This window comes from Spodoptera frugiperda, chromosome 2 (genome assembly GCF_023101765.2).
Source record: "Spodoptera frugiperda isolate SF20-4 chromosome 2, AGI-APGP_CSIRO_Sfru_2.0, whole genome shotgun sequence".
NCBI classification, from domain to species: domain Eukaryota; kingdom Metazoa; phylum Arthropoda; class Insecta; order Lepidoptera; family Noctuidae; genus Spodoptera; species Spodoptera frugiperda.
Genome location: NC_064213.1, coordinates 6,555,231 through 6,580,002, shown reverse-complemented (window position 1 = coordinate 6,580,002; position 24,772 = coordinate 6,555,231). Strand labels below are relative to the sequence as shown.

The 24,772-nt window shown below is 33.6% G+C and overlaps 1 protein-coding gene across 2 annotated transcripts; it reads right to left on the bottom strand.

Annotated features, from left to right (window-relative positions):
• Positions 1–2,859: 2,859 nt before the first annotated feature.
• LOC118269220 (allatostatin) lies at positions 2,860–21,539 on the bottom strand. Of its 2 annotated transcripts, none has more exons than XM_035584219.2 (4): positions 21,377–21,539; positions 7,609–7,709; positions 6,365–6,498; positions 2,860–3,769 (listed from the first exon to the last, which is right to left on the bottom strand). In XM_035584219.2, the coding sequence occupies exons 2-4, from the start codon at positions 7,693–7,695 to the stop codon at positions 3,613–3,615; spliced, it is 378 nt and encodes a 125-aa protein (XP_035440112.2). In that variant the 5' UTR covers positions 7,696–7,709; positions 21,377–21,539; the 3' UTR covers positions 2,860–3,612. The 2 variants fall into 2 exon arrangements, with proteins under 2 accessions (XP_035440112.2, XP_050555576.1); XM_050699619.1 differs by having other exon boundaries at positions 7,609–7,720; positions 21,377–21,536.
• Between the last annotated feature and the right edge of the window lie 3,233 nt (positions 21,540–24,772).

Here is a 24,772-nt window from a genome sequence, read left to right as displayed (position 1 = left end):
AATTACGTTATTTCAATTCTATAAAAAAGATAGATTATTTTCAATAAGATGAATAGATTTTTATGAAGTAAATGATCTTGAAATCATGTTTTTCCTTACCTATTCAGTACTTCAGAAATCGAGCTGGATTATTATAGTAAAATAACACATGATTGCTATGTCGCGACCTCGCATCGAACCCCCGCGGATAATTGTGCGCATTAGCTGATTTTCCGATTCATAAAGAATAAATAGAACGATGGATAACCTGAGTCCATGGACGTCAGCACAGATACAAGTAGCGCGTGTAAGTAATTTATGGAATTGAATCTTTTTCTAAGTAAGTATTTGTCTTTAATTATCTTGATAAAGGAAAGATAATAGAGATTCGTTTTGCAAACACAATACGAGTGCTGATTTCAATAGAGAGGTAGGTTTACAGGTAGTAGGGGTAAGTAGGTGGTAGTTATTGCTATCATGACTCTGTGTAATATTGATCGACTTTTTTTTATTGGGGAAAATCATACAATGTCTTCTCCCGCTTTGGGTGAGGTGAGAGGGAGTGTCAAACTCTAGGTGACTAAAAATCACCCCGTTCCTACTCCTGCGCATTACCTAGTGGGTTTGCCGGAGCCCCGGTAAACCCACTAGGTAATCCGCAGCTCCGGATCAGGCATCAGCCCTACTGGGTTCCATCTGTGGTGGTCTGATGACTCTTTGAGGCGCGCGCGAAACGACACATGCGATACGTGCGGGTTTAGTTTTGGTCGGGCAGCGAGCTACTCTTGTTCGCCGTCCGCAGACCCGCACTTATGGAATATTAACCGACTTAACTCTTCTTCTATGCAAAAAGTAGTTTTCATTTTGTCATAGAAACTTTTTACGGGTTCATTTTTAGTGAAAGTAGGTAAATATAATTATTAGTTTACTAGCTGTCTAGTCCGTCAGTAAGGTAACGAAAAATATCAGACACGTATTTTTTTATTTCATCCTTTAAGATAACAATACGAGATAAAAACGAATCAAAGTTTAGGAGTGGGAGCAAATACGTCATGTCTACGTATAAAATGTACCTAGAAGTGACGTCACGTGATATTTCAAATCGATAATATCTTTGCTAGTATTTGTGTCGGTAAGAAAAAAAAATCGTGTGTAACAACCTTTTTTTTCGGATCATTCTAACATTCCATTTTTGAATTAAAAGAAACTTTTTCTTCAAAAATAATTGGAATGTTTGAATGATACCTAATTCTCAGAAAAAATGGCAGGTGATAAAAAAGGCGGTATATTAAAATAATCTACAAGATGGACATTACAAGAAAAAATAATCATCTACCTTATTTAATATTTTATTTACACTCTTTCATTATTATATTAGTACTGGGTGCTATAAGAACTTGAACATTCTTTAAGGAATTTTGTTAACAAAATAGAAAATACTTTGGGACATCTTAATGAATTGAGCTGTTTCGTTGTTACGCTAAATTGCTGTTAAAACCCTCTTCACAATTTTAATGGCGTCTTTTTGGTTGAATTACTTAGTTCGAGTAACTAGCTATTGTGTCGGTTCTAAGTAATGTCCATTTTATTTCTTCTGTAATTTGTAAATAGTAGTTTTATAGAATGTAATTAAAACGGCCTCTTCTTTGTAATTTATTTGAATTAAATGAATCTGATATAAAATTTTGGTCAAGTCATTGCAGGTGCGACCAGTGCGAGCAAGAGGTCTTTAGAATTTTCGATATTTGGTTCGGCCGAAGTAATGTCGGTCTATTTTCAGTTGTTTGATAAAAATACAATAGTTAATAGCATGGCGTTTAGAACTGTGCCCAGAATGCGACAATAAACACACCCCCTATTACATGGGACACATAATATGACTGGTGTAAAGTGGGTGTTGTTGTATCCAGTACATAAATGTGCACCTCTGTCTACTTCTACGGAGATCAAGTTATTGTGATAGATCTATTGAACTAACAGAAGAATATTTATGTGAGTAAAAAATTGGTTTCATCGCATTAAGAATCGAACTTATTGCGTAGAATTAAATTTTAGATTCTATTCAGAGAATAGTGATTTCAAATTCGAAAACCATAACACCTACCATTAAGATAATACATAAATTGTAAATATCAATTCATAGATATTTACAATTTTGTCTTAAAAGCAGAAAGTCAATTTTTATTAACCAAAAAATTACGGTTCAGTCACGTAAGTTATTGAGAAAAGCTATACTAGTTTCGAGTCAAGAAGGCTGCCTGAACTCATCGCGTCTGCACATGCTGCTCATGATGACGAGTCCCTCTGCGACTCGAAACTAGTAGAACTTCATTTGTTATTATCATTCGTTTTATCATTTGTTATATTTTGTTACCTATATGTATATGTGTCAGTGTGGAAGATTAAATCGACGATACTTGATAAGTTAGTGGTAGTACCAATGTGAGCTTTTCCAAGTTATTAATCTTATAGTTCATTTAGGTGTGACTGACTACTGCCATAAGAATTATGGCGAAAGAAACCTAAACTTATGTATTACTAGTTAAGTTAGTTATTTAGAATTCATATGATTGATGATCAAGAGTTTCTATGCTACAAATGCTTTGCAGATTTTGCGGTTTTCCACTTTGTTAGTTGTTCTGAACCCATAGAAGTTGCTGGTATCACGACTTGGCCGTGATATGATTGATGATGCAATGCAACATCAGTGCACATTACAGCACGTAATGCCACTGTAGAAGTTACACTCACTTTTCACCATTGACCGACCCCCTCCGTACGAGAGAAGTTATTGGATGATTTTACACTTTTAACCTTTTGTGTTAAAAGTCTTATGTAATAGGGGGTGAGCCTATTCACGAGTTAGAAATAAAACATGTATTAGACAAACAAAAGTTTATTTCATCGATTATCTTTATTAATAATAACACTTATCTACAATAGATTTTATATATAATGTATAAGTAGTATACTTATTATGTAATGTAGACAATATAATGTAAATATATAGGTAGAGAAAGGTTAAAGAGAAATTATATTTCAGACTAACGATAATATTTTAACTAAATTATAGTTTTATTTGGGAGAGAATTTTAAATTAAAATGTTTTAATTACCCTAGATTATATTTTCCACGACCTAGATAGACATACTTTATGACTAGACACGATCTACTAGATGGGTGAAAGGGTAGTTAGTTAATAGTCATGAACACTGGCAATCGGATCCATACATACGATAAATAAGTGACATTTTTCTTAACAGTACTAGACTTTGGCTTCAAAATAATCGATTTAAGAGACTCGATCCAAACAAGTGCGACATTTGCGAGATAAATAAGTATCGATTACAATTATTCTATTAATACTTCAACTGACATTAAATGGTTACAGAATGTATTTACATTGCATTTTAATCATCACTTTTAAAGATCAACGACCTCATTATGAAACGGTCCTTATACCTTACACAATAAGGCTTATAGTTGGATGGTAAAAATAATTTGACATTGATTTGACGTTTCACAAGATGGCCGTTGCGCGCTATTTTTTTTTTAATGGGAGATTATGGCGACGTTTTGTTCGTTCTTGCTACACTAGGTCAGAGGGTCGATGCGTCGTTGTGTTGCTGGTGTTCACTTGCGGAAGCAGGAGATTGGGTTGAAGTAGCACTGGCGGAATCGCACCTGCCGCTTGTCTGCCCTCCACTGCCGCGCCAGACGGCTGTCCAACGCCCGCAGACCCCAACCGCGGGGCTCAGCTTGGGGCCACGAGCGGGTCACCCTGCCCATCCTGGAATTAAAGTTATAGTTAATAACTTTCATCTGTCGTTCTTGGATTGTGGACTTTGTTACAAAAGGTGTAAGTTGAAAATCTATATGGTATATAACAAAAGGTTAAAAATGAGGTTCATCTCGTAGTGAAAGAGCGATAAAGTCTTCAAAGAGTAATTTATAAATATTTTATTAATTTATTGTACACGTGTTTAAAAACTTATCCCTTCTAATCAAACCATACAATATTAAAAAAACAACATATTTTCCGTTAAGGAAAATATTGGTTAAATATTTGTTAAGGAACATTCACATCAAAGTCTTAAGTCAAAAGGTAACTTATTGATTAACAAGTAATCATAAACGTTAATTTCTTTATTATTTAGTACTAACGGTAACACGGCAACCTTAACAATATGAAAGAAACAAAACGTAGCTAACCAACAATGTCAATCGGAATTAAAAAAGCAATTTCATTCCCGGTTGCTTTGCAATTCACTGCTTGTTAAGTCAGTACCTGTTCTTGTATAAGGTTAATTTTTATTTTGTTGGGTTAATCTCGTACTATAGCCTGGCTACTAGGTGGTTTTAGTATAACAAAGAAACAAACAATCAATATTTTGTTTGATTGAAAAAAATAACTGGTGAGCTGAGAGTACACCGCTGAATTTTTTTCTGTAAAATATGCTAAACGAGCGGATAACAATATTAAAAACAAATTGTTACTGAATAAAACGACATAGATATAGCGTATCATTTTTCTACATTAACATTTCATTATAAAATTAAAAATATTTTTATCACTAGAGTACTGTAAAATATTGTGTTAAAAATAGATAGTTATCTTCTTGTTTAATATTTCTATTACTCTGTTCTCACATAGGTTGTTAGTACGATATTTAAACAGAAATACGATGGGTAATGAAAAAATATTACTTAAACACGTATTTTTTTTTCTCATATTAGAAAACAATACATAGACGTAACGAATCAAAATACAGGAGTGGGCGCTAATAACGTCACTATCGAGTGTAAAACGTACTCAAAAGTGACGTCACGCGATATTTCAAATCAATAATTATCGTCAAAACTTTCGTCCTTTTTTAAGAAAATAAAAAAATACGTGTCTAATAATCTACCAGACGGATATTAAAATAAAAATTAGTCATCTACCCTATTATGTAACGAGTATGCAACAGAATCAATCAGGTTTAATTGGACGGGAAGTGCCAGAGCCACTGTGAACAATAAATCCTTATAAGTGGCACTAACCACGATCGTACTAATTTATTTTCTACGTACTTATGTACATGTCCTATAAATAAATACGATTTTCATTACCTAATACTTGTGGAGTTCAAGTAATTAGTTATACACGTACCTACATATAAGATTTGTTGATGTTATGACTGCTTTTCTATAGCAGGTTTTGGAGTCAATATTTCTAATGGAAAATGATAATTAATCTATATAATTAAAAATTTATCGCCAAAATATATGTACACGCATAATTTCTGAACGATTGCACCAAATTGGATGATTTTATAAGGTTTGTATATAAAAATATAGAAAAGACTTATTGCTACATTTAAAAAAGTAAAAAAATAATAATAGTATGGTGGGTATAATAGGTATGCAATTCCCATAAAATCTCCTAAATTCTCACCACGTTTTGTGAGTTTGAAAAAAAGGACGATTGATTTAAAGATTTAGATAAGAAAAGTCGGAAGGAAACTGTAACACGTTGCTACACAGATACACGGTCCAAAGTTATGTAAGCCATATCCATTATTTATTCAGTTCATAGAACACACATAAAAGTAGACATTATCCAATATATTTTCTATTCTTCAACAAAGAATAGAAAAAAGGCTAACTAAATAAGAAAGAAACAGACACGTAGCAAGAACATCGATAAAACAGTATATCTATTGTAATTCTTTAGTTTTACGAACAACGTTGGAGTATTGTCCTTTCGTAGTTTCGTCAAATTAATTTAATTTGCAAAACATTGTTTCTGTATTTTGGGTGGCAGATGTTTAGGACCGAGGTCCGGTTGTTCAGTAGTCGTCCTGTAGTTTGCAGATGACTACCCACTACTTAATGGCGAGGCAAGCTAAACACAAAGTAACATAAGCTCTTGTACTAACTGGCTGGACGCTTCACTCTTTGTTCTACATTAGTAGCTGCCCAACTATTTGCCAAACATTCTCTAACACTACACAACTTTGCTGCTAAGTAATTTAAAATTCAAATTCCAGTTTTAGTAATTAGAAGTATTAGCTAGGTAACTGTGTTAGTTTTATGGGATTATTGATATTGGTATTAACATAACATGAATATTATATTTGTTACTTTTTCAGTGTTTAGGCTAGTCTGCGAGGTTTTAATAACATAAATGGATTATTATATCATATATTATACAATCTAATCCCTTTATACATAAATTAATACGAACATAAATTTATAACAGCGTAAAATCCGTACACGTTTACATGTCTAATTATTTTCACGTTCAACCCATATCAACAATTTTTGTAGACAACCAACGAGATCAAAACTGGTCCTTTTTATACAATACATAAATAGAAAAAAGTACAAAGAGTATAGTCACCTGTCCTCTGCGTCGAGTTGCAGCAGCAGTTTGCGTAGAGCGGCAGTGTTGATAGCATCCCAGGGGCCTGAGAGCTCCATGTCACCATCCGGATGCGCCACGAGGGTGTTCTCGGCCGTCTCGTCGTCCGCCTCCTGAACAAACAGCACCCACTTGAGTATATGTACCCAGCCGACCTGCCTCGAGTACATCGGCCCATTAGCCCCACATTAGACGCCTGTTAGAACCATCCCCAACGGTTCGTTAAATCCCACACACACAACTCTCACTAGCTGATTGCTCACTTCAAAAAGCTTCTGAAATCTAATTATTCTTCGTAACGACATGTTCTTTCTTTGACCACATTCATTTGTGTAATTAAATAAGCCTGTTTTCCCTCACGACTCGCCGTCACTGGAATAATTTCCTATTTCCTCCTAGCATCCGCTACATAAAGTGTAAAATGAGCTCTTAGAAATTTCGTTTAGCAAATTGACCTAAAGAGCAGACTTTATAGGAGCTCTTAAGTTAATTTACTTTTAACGTAATATTAGACTTGTTGTGTGAGAAGTGACGGCTCCTTAACTCCTCTTAATTATTTTTACATTACCGTCTGAACACCTTCATACTTTGACTTTGGTTTACTTTATAGTAGCCTACATTTCCTACACTTGATTTTTATGGATGTATATGTGCTCTATTTGTATTTAGATAAGCTACATAATCGCACTTGAAAACCTTATTGCTGACAAGTAATAATGATTAATAATGTATCGCTACATTATCAGTTTAGGCTAAAAGCTACTTTGTAAAGCCTAATATTGGCTGTGAATTGACAGTATGAAAGAGTCCCAGATAACGCGCTAATGTAGAATACATTAACCAATTATTAGGCTTGGTAAAATGTTTCGTAACCAGGTGTACGTTAAACTGTTTAGATAGTACACACACACTAGCGTAGTAAGTTATCCGACACTGTCTAATCACTTTAACTGATTTTGGACTTTATAATAAAAATACCTAAGTTGAAATCTATTTAAAATGACTTATTTGTAAGATTGTAATAGTTTGAATCTACATGTGCTGTATACATACTATACATAGACGAAAATAACCATAAAATATTATCATCCAATAAAAGTCGCACAATTTCGATTACGCTACACTGATGTTAACACCCTTATGTTTCATCGAGATTCGCGAGGTCAATGAACCAATAACACAAATAAACATCATTCAAACAAATCAATAAATATTTAGCTTACCATTGGCGCAGCATTAATTGTGACGAACAGTAGAGCCAACATGGCGGCCACGACTCCCAGGTAGACGTTGTACGCGCTCGCTTTCATTGTGATCCTTCGAACTGCAAGCAAACTACAAATTAGATTATCAAATCAACAAACCGTAAATTGCTTTTAAACTTAACAGAAGTTCATTAACCCTTTGGGAGAAACTATTAAGATATATATTTATACACTCTAGTACCTTTAAACTTTTTAAAGATACACTTGAGAGTTGAATTGTTGTTAAAACTGTTTACTAATATAGGTGGAGGATAAAGAACTTGTAACTTGTTTGCAATAAGGTTTAAATTAAAATGTTTTGCCGAAATTACTTATACAGATTTGGCAAGGAGCAAGAAGGTTCTTTAAACATATGTTTTACATTTACATATGTGTAAAGCTAGGTCGCTTGTTAGCTAGGTCGCTTGTAAGCTAGGTTGCTTGTAAGCTAGGTCGCTTGTAAGCTAGGTCGCTTGTTCTAGCTATGTACTATGAAATTTGCAACCGCAACAAGTGTCCCCATTATAAACAACAGTGAAATAAATTACTAAGGTGGAACAATGAACAAATCAAAATTAGTTTCAAAATCAAACATTGCACATAGAATTTCAATGTGGTCAATTAATGAAATGTGTGAAAGGATACGAGTACCTATGTAAATAACACCTAACATGTTTGCCGCGGTCCCTCCCACATACCTAATTATCCGTCTAATTTAAACACGGAAATAGCCGAAGTCACGTTTCATTTAATTTGTTCAAAGTTATTTTAATGGCCGAATATAATAAACACATTGACGTTTTCTCTGACAGTTACGGTTTGTGAGTACGTAAGTCAATTAGGTCGGTGCCAATTATAACGTGCGAATTAATTAAAAGTTTAAAGAAAATTCGTATCGTAACGATATTTTATAAAAATGTTCGAAAATGTTATATATTTTCGTATTTATGACGTCCATAAATAGGTGGGGATACCGTGGAAGGGGGTAGAAATGTGTTTTCCTTGTTTTTGTGAAAGACCCTGTGACTTCGATAGTAGTAAAAGCTGTTACTTAAAGGCCTGACCCCATAAAGTTTAAGTAACGTGATGGTTTATGTCCGAGCCCTTTGACACGAGTCTCGTTATAGATAATGGAAACAAACATGTGATTCTGAGCCCCTCAGGTAGTTTTATCAGCAATAAATACGCAACAGTTTCCCAATCATAAAGGGATCTCTTTATCAAAGGACGATAATAATAAAATTTTGTCAAGTACATAATATATTGAACTAGCGTTCACTATGTTACTGGTTTTCTCCGTATCAATATATCCAGTATGTATTATTAATGAGGAATAACGTGTTATGAGGATTTCTAGTAATGTATCGATTTTACCTTTTGATCTATTGTTTTTAATGTAGAAAACTATTTTCACAAATGAATAAGAGTACGTATTTTAGTAGCTTTTCATGTACAGATAAATATTAGATCGTATACTATTTCATAGACCGTATCCACAGGGAGTGGTTGATTTGAATTCATCTAAAAGGTTAGTTGTATATTTATTCCACCCTACGTCTATTATATTCTCCCGAAACTAGTACATATTAAAATTAATTAAATATGGCGTATCTACCTATAGTATTAACAATAGGCCGATGATATTAAGATTATAATTTATTCTCCAACAGCTTATAGCCTAAACCACTCAACTAATTACTGTTAGACCAGGCTTTTATTATGGCTGTGAATGAATATTAATATTTATTACCAATAATTACCAATTCACACGCGTTCTCTGGACAATTAACGTCAACGACAACAATACACCGGTAATAGCATAGTCCACTATTTAACGATAGCGTTCCTAATATAAGAAAAAAATTGAGAGAGCACTGGTCACAGTCTTCATAATGTCAAATTATAAGTTGTAAATCGCCAACCCCCATTAAGCAAGCGTGGTGATTAATACTCAAACCTTCTCCGTGCGAGAAGAGGCCTTTGGTTAGCAGTGGCAACTTATAGGCTGTTGATGATGATAAAACAGATATAATTTCAATCGAACACTAAACGCTTTTCCAATACATTCCGTTTCATTATACACTCCATTACTGAAAATACTTTCAACTACTTAGTGCTTCAACTAAGAGAATCGGTAAGTGCAATCCTATCGAAAAGTTAACGGCACGTTCATCTGAACAGTTCGCAAAGCAGTATTTCAAGCGAATGATTAATAATTCTGCTCTGTATATTTTGAATCTGCGACTCTACGATTAATTTCGAATACATTTTCTTTAGTTACCTTTTGCAGGAAATGTAGAATGAATAAACTAATGTTTAATGTAGAAGAAATGTTTCAATTATTTCAAATGATTTTGATATCTTTAGTATTGTTATAGTTTAGTAACTTCTATTAAATACGAAATGCCATAGCTCCTATTGTGATCCGGAACTGCGGACTACCAAGCGGGTTTACCGGGGCTCCGGTTCGAAAAGCAGGAGTAGGAACGGGGTGGTTTTTAGTCAGTAAGAGTCTGACACTCCATCTCGCCTCACCTAAGGCGAGAGACGTCATTGGATGATATTCCCACTCAAAAAACAAAATAAAAAAAGTAGCTGCTATTGTCAGGTACTGGAATGTTCTTTATAAAAAAAAAAAAAACAACTTGAATTTCCTGGCACGTAATTTAACAAAACCTCACCACACATACCCAAGCTCAATATAACCAACAAGAGTCCCTTTCTCCGACACACCGTCGTACAAAACCGACGTAATTACCCACATACTTGTTTATTTATCTCCATTCACGTTCACCCTGTTAAGGCTCCGTAGGTGACATGAAGAATTTTTACCTTGTCCACGTAACATACTCATTGACATTCGCACATGTGCGATGTACGTAGGCTAGGGTCGTCGGTCCTCCCGTCTGGGCGAGACAGCATCCTACATTGTTTTATTTGACTACCCAGATCTTCACCGTTGTCAACACGTCACACACACGACAGTAAAGCCGTGTATGCTACATATTAATTTTACTTTTTTTTTCTATACATGTCTGTACGTAAATAGAATTGTTTAGTATGTGTGTGTTGGATTTGTGTTGTTAAGAAATTAAAGTGAATCAAAACTGGTTTAAATAAAGTGTGAATATCTTTTGTTCGATTTTGGTTTATTAAACTGGTTATTATTAGTACTTTATCGTCGAAATGAAATGTAAATATTATGAAACAATATAGGAATGGAGGATACCTACGTAATCTCAACATCCTTTAATAAATGTTCAGGAAAATTGACTTCTAGGTAATAGAAAAACCGACGCTAGGGCTTTGTAACCGCGGCCGCTAATAAATGAAACATGGAGCCACTAAAAGGTTTAGTTTTTTCCAAATAACATGAAAGGAGTCCATTATTCACGATTTTCATCACGTTATGAAAACTCAAAAATCCCGCCTACGATCAACTGAATTGATCTTTTTATGAAGATACATTGAATAACTTCGGAGCATTGTAAAGGTTAGCGGTATAACCTTTTTCATACGTCTTCCTAACATCCCTGTGGGGTTCCTATCACAAAGCGGGCAAATTACGGTCACCCTACGGATTTGGAATCGCCTTGACAAATAAATTGGATATGTGACACACTATTTATCGATACATTGCACGTATTTTAGTACGAAATATCATAGAAATAGTGTACTGCTGGAAATAATGGAGCAGTGCACTGGAAATGTCGAATCTGTAGAAAAAATGGCGGCTATTGTTGTAATTTCCATGGGCGCAGTGGCTGTGCTGGGGAGACAATAGGGCTGCTAGGAACGCACATCGAACGGTACAAAAATGGAGTCGAAATGTAGAACAAATGTTTTTAGAGACAGAATTTTGCTGAAAGGGATGAAATATTCCTAAATTCAATGTTATAGATATTCTAATATATGTATATTCACTGTCGCGAGACGTTACAAAAGCAAGATGCGTAATTATTAGGTTCTTTGTTGTTTTTTTTCCTTTGTGAAGAAACAGAGAAATATAAAAACCAGTATTATTCTCTAAGTGAACTATTTACTTTGAATATTTTATGAACATAACACACAGATTGTACCTGTTATTTCCCAAAGGGACAGGTAGAGTTATAAATCGCACTATTTGGCAAATTAATCCATTTGTAAGGACTGTACCCTTAGTACGAGTTTGCTTTACGTTCAACGAAAACGAAACGAGAGCGCGTTCGTGCGGCGTGATTGGCCGGCGCGAATGAATCAACCAATCAGAGCGTCGAATCCGTTCTCGTTATACGTAAAACAAACTCGCACTAAGGCCTCTTTCTTTATTTTATGAAACTATTTGTTTATGTAGGTTATGTTAAAGTTAATATAACAATAACAGTTACAGTAGATATTGAGCTGGTGTTTTCCCAACAATTTAAGATTAAAATTAAGATTTTGCCCATTTTACATACATTTTATATACCTACATAGTTTTCATATTTTTATTCAAAGTTATAAGAATTCGAAGCCATTGACATAGTACAGCGAGAATCGTAAACTATAAAATACTTTGTTTGAAATGAAAATCTGTAGGTGTGCACTTGTAAATCAAACAAATATGTTACCATACCTATATCCAAGTTATAAATAACAGTATACGTAGTTATTTCTTGACAGATTAAATATTTATTCTACTATCTGCCATCTGTCGATTTTATTTCTTTATGTAAATGAAATTGGATTGTACTATTTATTGTCTGAAGAAGAAAGATGACGAAGTTTGAATATCAAGGTTCCAATTGTGTATTATGTAAGTACATTCAACCTCCTTACAGAAAACTGACGTGAAACAACACTTGTGTTGTGTGAGTGAGGTTACTGGAGGCCCCATTACTCCCCTTCCTAATCTTCCCAATCCCCGATTCCTCAACAACCCTTAAATTCCTAACCCCCAAAAGACCAGCAACGCATTCGTAACGCTGTGGTGATTCGAGTGTCCACGAGTGTCCGGGTGTGCATGGGGGCAGTGTTTGCTTACCATTAGGTGATCAGTCTGCTCGTTTACCGGCTTATACCATAAAAAAATATTGATTCAATTAATCGATGTAAGAAAAAACTATTTGTAAGCTGATATTTGAAAGACGAAACATTTCAAAACATTTTTGTTTAGTTTTAATTTATTTTCTTTTATCTAATCTAAAGTTTCTTGTCAACAATTTAATTTAGCGTCCCGCAACAGTTAAAGGCATGTTTGGATACAGACCAGTTAAATAAATCCGAACAAAAACTTTATTTATAAAGAATCCACTTATCTAAGTTTGTAACTAAAGGGGTACCAGAATACCTTAAGATCCAGACACGTGTGTCATTCTAAATTGAACCTAATGACATTAAAGTTCAGTACAAAAATAGTGACTTTTCTTTGGAGGACAAAGTTAATATAGGTTTCTTTTCTTATTACCTTCTATATGAAGCTTAGGTAAAAACCTCGTTGGTAGTCTTGTAGCAAGAAAGATAATATACGAAACGTCAAACCTTTTATCCCCGAAGAGGTAGACAGAGGTGAACATTACGGCACGTAGTGCTGCTATACAATGTACACCCACTTTTCTCCATTTATAAGTCCCATGTAATAGGAGTTGAGCCTATTGCCATATACTAGGCACAAAACCTGACTTCGTGACTGATTACTGGGGAATTTTTTGAAAAACCGAAAAAAGTCCAGTGATACTTTGCCCGACCTGGGAATCGAACCCGAAACCTCTTGTACGGCAGTCACACTTGCGACCACTCGCTCAACGAGGCAGTCAAAGGTAATATAAGAAAATAATTTATCAGTCTTTATTGTCTAATTTAGGTTCGTGTAAGAAACTGAGATTCTTTTAATCTAGACTTTCTGCGTATTTCCTAGGGTTTAGTAACGTTAGATTGCCGTGTTAACTTGTTTGTAGTTCCACTAACTTTCTAAATGTATTAAGTTACTTTCGCAAGAATCTCAAGCGAAACATAATGTGCTTGAATTTATCGCTTCAGTTTGATTAGCAAATTAAGTTAAGTGTGGAAAGGTATGGTGGATAGAAATGAAAATGTTCCACGTCGTTTTTACTTGTTAAATATAAAATGAGTTATAAGTAGATAAATGTTCTTAAAATATACAGATAGTTTGACTTTGTTAAGTACGTTTTCAATAATTTTGTCTTAATAAAAACTTATCTCAAACTGTATGCAACATAAACAAAAAATTGCAGCAATTAGCCGGGGCTCCGGCTCAAAGCAGGAGAAGGAACGGTGTGGTTTTTAGTCAGTAAGAGTCTGACACTCCCTCTCGCCTCACCTAAGGTGGGAGAAACCATTAGATGATTTTCCCTCTCAAAAAAAAGGATAGGGTTAAGTAACCATTAAATGACTCTAATTTTACAACATTGCATCTTAATAACATGATCTTAGTTATATCTCATCAATAAAATAATTAGATTTATTTTAGTCCCTTCGACTCCAGGATACTTTGAATTGAAAACTTTTACTGCTTGATGATTGCCTTCGGGCCTAAGCTAACCACATCAATTTCTTATCAATTTGGTATGAAAGAAATCAGTAAAAATCACAAATCTTTCATTATGCTAATAAGGCAATTTCCTTGAACGACACAATTTCAATTTTATTGCTTTCTCTGGTAATATAAGATGCATCGTGTACTACGCAGGGAGCGACGTATTAATATGCAAAAGCGATCAAGCTGAACGAATAGATGCATAAAACAAGCTCTCCCGTCTTGTACGATATACGTAGTTAAATATTTGTAACTTGCTATAAGCGTTTCAGTGGTTTTTAATGGTGTACCTCATTTGAATATCTTCTCATTTATTTATTTTATCATTTTTACTGTAAAACAAATGTAGGCTTGTGTATATTTTTTTAGTGAGGAACAATCTCTTACTGATTGCGGCACTCAGAGATTTTTAATGATTATTAACTTAAACTATTCCTTAGTAACTATTTGTATCGAAAACAATTTATTAAGGATTGGGTTAAGTACCCATTAAATGACTCTGAGTACGGCGGTTAGTGTATGATAATCTGAATGTTGCAGTAAAATATTAATTTATATTCTGGAAATGAATTGAGATCTGCCAATTAATTCTGGACCTGCGTGCAAGAAATACATCTTTGATGTATGACAGTCTTTATTAACCCCAAGTTTCGTCTGCACTAGACCATAAACTGTTGCCAGATTACATGTTTTGATAAATATTTTCATTTTCCGCCTTCACTCAAGTCTCTGCGGGTTCACCCAGAACCGATCAGACCGCACCCCAGGCTGCCCCTTGAGCTATCATTTTGCGGAAATAATGGAAAAGGGAAATACTTTAATGTATTATAAATCGACCATAAAAGCTGGGATATGGCCTTTATAACGAAACTTTTATGTTCGCAAAATGTATTTTGATATACATTACGTAAATTACAAGTAAAGGGCAGACGATGAGTTCTAAATAAAAAATGACAGCGGCTGACAAATAAGCCGCCTACGAAAGCCAACACCTTTTCTAATTGAGTACTTCACATGCTTCACACATTATTAATCAATTAATATTAAAATACTACGCACGTTTTGATATTTGTACAGTTTCAGAGAAGTCGTTAAAATAATACGGGTGGAAGACAATAAAGTAAATTGATCATGAAGGTCGTATACGCAACCTACCATAGATAAATATTTCTCTAGGAAATAGTCTCGACGTAAACAAGCCCGTGTTTATGGTCTGTGCACATCTGTTGAAACCCTTCTCATTATGATTCACTTTGTAAGTTTCTCAGACCGAGAGCACGGAGCGACTAGAGACATTTTTATAAAATATGTTCACTTATTTTACTAGAAACTGCGACCTTTTTCCCCTCCTCATCTATTAGCTCGTAGGACTTCAAAAGAGTCATAAGTGAGACATTGAAATTCACAAATAAGTGAAGAATTTATCGACACGTCAAATCTGTCTGATTGAATAATGTAACTCTTGTCCTTTGAGTCCCTCGTCCATTTCAAATCTATTATTTCAACTGTTAAAGTGTTAAAAGTTATCTTAGGTCTTCTTAGGATTTAAAAAAGTTCGGTTTGTTTGATTTTATTCAACCTTTTTTATTACACGTTCCGAATTTAAATATTCTTAACTGGTTGTTTTTAAATTTTCGTATTTCGAACTTAATTCGTCTGGAATTTTAACGTACACATTTTTGCTTCTTTTTTTGAATCGATAATATTTTTTGTAATTTACTAGCAAACTCGGCGAACTCCGTTTCGCCACCAATGATTTTCCCCGTTTTAGTGCTTTTCTCTTAATTTTTTTTTCACAATTTTCTTTTCAACTACTGCAAAACCGTGGAAATCGGTTCGTGCGTTCTGGATTTATAGTGTGAGGAAATTAAACCCGACTTATATTTATATAATAGATATAGTATCATAAATGCTGTGGTGGCCCGGAGGTTTAAGACAGGCGTCTTAAACGCTTCTCATGCATGAGGGTGCGAGTTCCAAACTAATATCAACGGCAAGTCCCAATGTGACTTTTTTCGTATGTACTTTTGAAGACTGTTTAGACACCACTGACAAACGGTGAAAGAAAATATCATGAAGAAACCTGGGTTTATAATATCTAATTATAAGTTTGAAATCGCCAACCTGCATTGAGCAATGATGATAAGATGTGTGTTGTTATGATATAGCATCAGAATACGTACTTTTATTTGTATACCTATTGATGTAAATCCATAAATCTATCATATAGGCACGAGTCTACCTCTAGTAATGTCTATCATAAGTGTGTTAGGAGCCAAGGACTTTGTGGACATCGATGGGAGAAAACAAATTTATCCAATTACAGTTCGAGCAACCCGCTTCGTAGGGCACTTGATTTATTTCATATTATATCACTTACCGCCGTACTCAGAGTCATTTAATGGTTACTTAAACCTCCTTAGCGATTGTTTTCGATACAAAATTGTTACTAAGGAATAGTTTAAGTAATCATTAAATGTCTCTGAGTGTGGCTGTTAGTTAATACTCTACTGTGTTCTATAAACGGGCTTTTTATAATGAATCGGACCCTAAATGGAAATAAATAACTGAACTCATTTGCATTTAACATGTAGTACGTATAATGTAAATTTCTGTGTGTGCCTATGTTTTAAACGTAGAATCAAATAAATAATAATGATTTTTTTATTACCAGCTCAATGTATACATGTTCCAGTTTACATAGTGACAACCACACTAGGCGTTTACCTTAGGACTATTATAATATCTAATAGAAAAGTCATAAGAAAAAATAAATATCATAAGCATAATAACATAGGGTTTATGTGTGCGTGTATGTATGTGTGAATATCTTTTCCATTTTGCTATTACTTCGGTCTTACGGATTGCATCCGTAAAGTAAAAGAAACACATCATACACGCTTGCATAAAAGTGAAAACCTACTTCAGGCATTACATTGTCAAGCATCTGGGTTCATGTTCCATTTTTAAAACAAGAATAAGTAAACGGAATATGCACCGTAAAACCCGAAAAATAGCTCAGTAATGCTATGCTAAAGCTGGTTACACACAATTCTACATATTATGTCAGCAAAGGTTTCGTGCGTACAATAATAAATTAATTAGACCCTTTGTTCTGCAGTTGCAGGCCGGAAATTACCGGCCACGTAGGGTGCAACCAAGGACGGATCCTTCACAGAACTTGTAAGGGATCCTTTGAATTAATTATATATACCTAGCTGGCGTAATACCTATAAATAAACGTATGTAAGTCAAGAACAGGTTATGAGTTGAATTGTGTGTGTTATGTGCGTTTGTTTGTGAATATATCGCATGGCGTGTAAATAGAAAAATTCCAATCTTCCCAATTCCCGATTCCCCAATAACCCCCAAAAGGCCGGCAACGCAGTTGTAACGTCTCTGGTGTTTCGGGTGTCCATGGGCGGCGATTGCTAACCGTCAGGTGACCTGTCTGCTCGTTTACAATTAATATTAGGCTTATATTAAAAAAAAAAAATAATTAGACGTGACCAACTATTACCGCTTTATGTTGGTTTAATCTAAAAAAAAATAACTCTTTAAAAAATGAAACACATATATCGACGGTTTTTTAATAGATTTTCTCATAAATATTTAGGTTATTATTTTCGTATCGGTTCAACTGATTAATTGTCAGGGTCCTAGTCATTAAATTCAAATTTCTGTACGCCATTTATGTTTTACGTTATTTCCTAAAATCCATCAGTTAGATACATGTCCAAAATCCAACTCCGTTCATATCACGCGTCTGTTATTCTATAAATATTGTCTCTAAAATTTGTGAGCAGAGAGTGCATAGTAAATTTTTCGGATGCGCCGACACGATCGCACTAAAATACTATTTGCGTCACACCCGTGATGGGCCGACGATTTTCACAGTTTCACTACACTAGAAAACGTATGAAAAGAAATGTGCAAACACAAGGCATCTTAATTGCTTTGCCGTTAGCTGTTGCTCCAGTTAACAATTGTTTGAAATATTTTGCAGTCAGGCACACTGTTGAAACTAGGCGCTGTAATGTGAATATCTTTGAATTTTATTTGTTTGAGTTTAATGCGATGCTGAACGTTTGTTCGATTGAGTCTTGTAGTTGTTACTGGTAGTTTTGTAATAGACTCATTCCTATAATTAATTGAAGTATTCATTCAAGCACATAATGAATGAACAGGAGTTCTAGGTATTATTTTTCGTCTAGCTTTATTTAACCTTTTTTTACGGACGAATTTTGTTATGCTTTGTGAATAGTAAGTAATTTTTAGTTTCATGTTATTTTATTTGTTAATTTTTCAGTTTTATAGTTAAATTAATTACGTAAAAGACCTTTACCTTGGTGTATATTTTTGATGTGTAGGTATACAAGAACAAAATTAATTGTTAAGAATTAATGTGAATCAATTCTCAGCAAACTGCTAATGATTCTTTCAAACTATTTATAATTAATAAACATATGGCTTGTTTACATAAAACAACATTTTTGTACAGGTAAAATACCAAATTCTCCAATAACAAAATTGTATCAAAAAACGATTGTAATCAACGATCGGCGACCAATTGGCTAATAGCACTTTGAAACCTTTGTTCTTTCATTTTTTTGTTAAGAAAATAATTGTATTTTTTAATACAAAGACATGAAAGGAAACGATAATTGTATTCTAAAGGAACAGAATCCTTTGCCAGTTGCTCCATTCGCAATATTTATGAACTAGACAGCTTTATCATATCCTGTTTGACAATTACAATGTATAGTCATCTCCTTTCTTTTGACGGCTTGTGTGGGATTACAATATTATTCATATGTAAGTTTTGTTTGGTTTCGTGGCGAATGGAAATAGAATTACGTACCAGGAAGATTTTAAATACATGTTGTGTTTTTATAATGTTCTATTAATATATAATATGTTGTTCATATTGAAATTCTCTGAATTATCCAGTTCTGAAAAGTTATGATAAATGTTATGGAAAAGTTATATGCAAAGGCGTTTATTCTATATTAGTTATTATTATATTAGAATTATAAGTAGTAGAATTTGTATGGTGAGTTAAATCCCTTTATAGGTATATTTCGAGAATAAACATGATGTTAAATGTATCTAACAAAGAGTATTAATATGAATGTTTTTTTATTTCACATTCTGTAAATTGCAATAAGAAAAAAAGTATAATGTTTGATCAAGAACATAATGAGATTTTCACGAACGCGTACACAAGCGGATCCGTTTTTAGTCAATAAAAAATATTACAGTATTATTAAAAATCGAGAGCTTATTTAATGCATTACAAGTTGAATATTCTTAACTATTTCAACTGCAGAAATTATAAAATCTCTGTGCACTACTCGAAAGTTATCATTAACAGTTAGACTTATAAACTGTAGGCTGTATATCCAACGATTACAGAATCAAATAATGATTATATGACCATATAAGCATTTGTCATAATTTAAAAAAATATATATTCCCTTTCACCATCAAGTAATGTGATGAATAATTTATTCCAATTTATTTATTAACGTTGTTTCTAAAGCGACATTTATTAATTTGATTGCTGTTCCGACATGATTATATTTTGACGCCAATGTGAAATTTAAGGATGTAATGTTTTAAAAGGTTTTTTTAGTATTTCTTGATCTTTATATAATATATGTAGATTTCTCTACTTCATTATGTATGTGATGTTTAAAAGAGGAAATAGAATTTTAAATGAAATGAAGGAGATTTCATACATATTAAAGGAAGAAGGATTAATTTTAAATACATAATCATATATAACAGATATATACTAGATCATAAATAAAACTAATATATAAAACAGGTATTAGAGTTTTAGTTGCCTAAACACGAAAAGAAATTTTCTACACATTAAGGATTTGTTTTATTATTTCTAGACACATTATATATTTTTAATAGTAATTATAGAAATGGTTCGTTTTTTAAACCATTTTTAATATCTGTATTTTATGAAAAACTGGAATTAAAATATTAAATGCCAATTATAATAAGGAAATGGTTGAAACGTCCTAATTAGATGACGATGACGCAAATTATACAAATCAAATTATACGAATAACGGTACAATAGATTTGTACGTGCTTGGAAATTATTAATTAGTACTGAGATACAAATACTTCCTTAGTTAGTCAAAAACATGGAGCTTTGGATTTGGTTCCCAGTTTAGGAAAATGATCTTTTACTTATATTCTCATACGGAGTCTGAAATAGTACCAATGACGTATTAAACACGTTACTTTCATGTATAAAATCTAATTTAAAACTTTTGTTAAAACCAAGCTCATACAATTGTTGGTATCTTGATAAATTAAATTAATGGTACATAAATACATGATTGAATAATTCGTATCGTCACGCTTTTTATCCCCGAAGGGGAAGGCAGAGGTGCACATTATGGCACGTAATTCCACAATACAATGTACTCTCACTTTTCACCAATTTTGTTACTCGTAGAAGCCCCATGTAATAGGGGATGAGATGATTGAATAAATATTAAGTTTATAAGGAAAACCGCTTAAGATTTTCCCAACAATTAATTTTCATACGATAACTTCCTTAAACTCTGTATTATTTCATAAAATCCTTAAAATACAATAACGTATTTAATTAAGAAAATTTTCCCAATAAACAATATTAAGTGAGTGCAATATTAACACGGATATTATTAATAATTATGATTTTATTACACGACGCAAGTTGCCGAAGTATTTTATGTGCATCTGAAAGTGCTGTAAACTGAAGTTCTTTAGAGCCGCTGTAACTTGTTATTAATAAAGTTTTCCTATTGTTGTTTATATTAAGGAGGCTGGTTAATGAATTTATCTTTGATATGCAATATTTTTTATAATGTTAAGATGTTTTTAGTTATTAAAGTGCATTATTGTATTTTCGATTCTTAAACGCACTGAATAAATAGTTTATAGGTAATATTTTAGAGATGTTATTAACACAGTGAAGCCTAATATTCTTATTTCGATTATTTTCTTTTGAATAAGAACTTTAAACTTTATCGTACTTTAACAAGTTTTACTTTTCTTTAAACTCACGAATTTAAAAGACGATAACGAAAAATAAACGTTATCATCATCATCATCATCATCATCATCATCATCAGCCTATAGCAGTCTAACGTTATAAAAAATATATTAAACAAAATTCAAGTGAAAAGATGATTAATGAAAAATGAAAATAATAATGAAAACTTACCTTTATAAATCTGCACGTCGAAATAAATTCAGCAGCTAACTGAGTTTCGTTTACGTGAAATAAAGTACGGATCACTTTTACTAGTAACTACGGAAGGTTGTAGTTGGTGCTTCCGTGGTCTCCCTCGAAGGTTTTTGAAAGCAAATGAACGGTGCGAGCCGTCGACGCGGTTTATATAGTGATGCGGTGCTAAGCTACGCCGCGTGATTCACTTACGTAGGCGCCGTAGAGCGCTACGCTGCTACGCGCTACGTCGGGTCGCTACGAAACTGCTACGGAGTTACGAAATTTTAGTTTGTAAATATTTCGTTATTTTTTATTTGAAAAAATGTTTTTTTTTTTATCTTAAAATTTGCCTATTATTATTTAATATTGGAGATTGTGATTAACATGATTTAATGGAAAAAACATTTTTAGTTTTACTTGTATTGTAAATGGAGAAAATTTTTCATACCACATATCGGTACATTTATTGAACTACTGTAGTAGTTCAAGCTAGCATTTATTATTAAAATTGATACGTGATGGACTCGTTTTTAAGCTGAATGCGAGTAAAACTGACCCTTATGGAATAACGCTAATAACATTACATAACTTATGAGAAGTCGGTTCTTATAGATACTTATAGGTACTCTGGGGGTCAATGTATTTTCCGAAAATACAGCTGCACGTATTCTTTCCACATATAATAAAGATATGTATAAGGAAAAGTAAGGAGAGTGATGGCCCGGAGGTTAAGGTGCTCGCTCAGGCATGAAGGTGCGGGTTCGAAATCACGGTGACTTTTCTCAAGTTATATGTAGATATTATGTAAGTTTACTTATGTTAGACATAACTGCTATTGAAGGAAATTATTATAAAAAACTTGCCAAACCACCTTAACAAGCCGCTGGCAGAAGCTAGACAGTAGACAGCGCTTATTTTATGTATAAAATGAAGCTTTTTAATTGCGATCTCCAACCCGCCTGCCAAGTCTGGGGATTACTACAAATGTTTTTAAGTAAAGGAGGCTCAAAATTATGGTACAAGGGCTTAGTGGGTTGATGATGATTCATATAAATAGCAAAAGGTTGGCTTTACAATTAAAACCCACCCTTCCAGGATATAAACCCGCTTCGACATTTAGTATGACAAGGAAATCCATGCATAAATCCTTTAATCGAGCAGCAACAACAATATGTAAGTTATAACTTAATAATTTTGGCATAGTGAACACCCAGTTAATGGGATTGTAGGCAGCTATGAGGCAATACATCAACTCTTTGATAAAATTATCTCTCAATATGTCATGATATGCTTTAATAACAATTTCGGGACTGAATGGCGAGCACCGATTATACTTGTTTACATTATCAAGATAAAAATGACAAATAGCCTCAATCGGACAAAGCTCTCTCAAACCTTTTATCATATATCTAGTTACTAGCTGGCCTCCCCGGTTTTGCTCACATACCATCTATCTATATTCCCTGACATACCCGATGAATTTATCAATTTTTTATTATAATACAATAAAACAAGGATTATACAAAAAAAAGGATTTTTTCAATTTGATACACATTTTTGAAAATTGTGTTGTGCGTGTGTACATATTTTTCGGGCGTATTTTTTGTATATATAGATACTGAATCACATATATGTATGACTATAGACTGAACTCGTTATTTACATGTTCCCTGAAACAAGTACTGATATCTTGTCAAAGCATTCAAATTATTGGTTGTAAGTAATCACATCGTGATAAGACATTTTACCTCATTTGTTACAAGGTTTTTAAATATTTAATGGTTAAACTAGTATAAATAGTTTTTTATGGTATAAGTTGGTAAACGAGCAGACGGATCACCTGATGGTATGCAATCGCCACCGCCCATGGTCACCCGAAACACCAAAGGCGTTACAAGTGCGTTGCCGGCCTTTTGGGGGTTAGCAATTTAAGGGTTGTTAGGGAATCAGGGATTGGGGACTATGGTATCTTCACTCACTTAACGCAAGCGTTGTCACACACCGGTTTTCTGTGAGACCGTGGTATCACTGTGGTCGAGTCGGCCATACATACAAAACATGGCTTATGCAATAAATATATTATAAAAAGTATTTATTTTATATCAGTAATTTGGTTTACTTGACATTCAATTCTGCTTGATATTTAAATACGAAGCGATGAATATGTAGACTAGCCCTTTTTTGTCTATTGAATATGTTTTTAAAGGTCGAGTTAAGGTTCCGTTTGTGGTTTCTATCTCTATTGGACCTATCCTTTTCCTATTTAATTTTTTATTAGTGAAGTCGGTGCCATCTCTAAGCCAAACATGGATTGGAACAAAACTCCCCAATAAGTCTTTGAACAGGATATATGTATGAGGTTTGACATATTAACATTAAACCCCTTTTGGGGAAAACCGTGCTTAATATAAATATTTACCTATCTGTATCAATCAAAGCTTTAGTTTCCAGGACTATATTGTAGTGTGGGGAATACCAAAAAATATTTACGATCAATTTACTTTGAACCCAGTTCTGCCTAGTCAGGTGATGACGTCACGGCCTTCCAGTGAATTAATTGTGTCACTAGTCGATAAAAAAACAGTAGGTTTACATAGATTATTATTATGTCTAATAATAACTGATATATGAGTACTTGGATTAGTGAGTACTGGGAACTATTGCCCACATGTTGTGGTTCCTATTCCTGTTTACAATACTACATGACATTGACCGTACATTACAATTTTAATGAATTTGTCAAGAATAGTATTCGGATATTATTGACGGTAATGGTCTCTGCGTCTCTTTGTGGTCGTCTTCCCAACTTGAACACACGCACATCAGTGCATTTTTAATATAATAACGAATAGAGATACTTGCTCATTCTTCTCCATTCAAAGCTACACTTTGGAACGAGCTACCTTCACTGACGGACAGATTGACAGACTATTATTTATTTCTTTATTTGTTGACAATTTCCAGAGTACCTATTTATGGTTTAATTGGAGTAAACGATTTGACTTTCATTTGATTTTGACTTTAATATTAATATCTTCTACTTTTCAAAGGACAGAAATGTTCAAACCTGCATAATTTCAATTACTCATTAATAAGTAAGACTGTTAAGTTCCTTTCACATTTCATCATTCCTTTGGATACAAATGTATAATATGTTTAAATCAATCACCTAAAAGCGTGTTTTCTTAAGACTTTCCATATAATACCTTCCCTGTAATCCAATTAAATCAAATTAATGTATTGAACCGTATGTATTCACAGTTGCTTGCTTAAGGATTGAAGCAAACACGTATTGAATATAGGAACTAGTAAAATGTCAATCTCGTTTGCCGTTCAACAAACATTCTTAACACTCTGACGGTCTAATCTCAGGTTACGGTTAAACCAAAG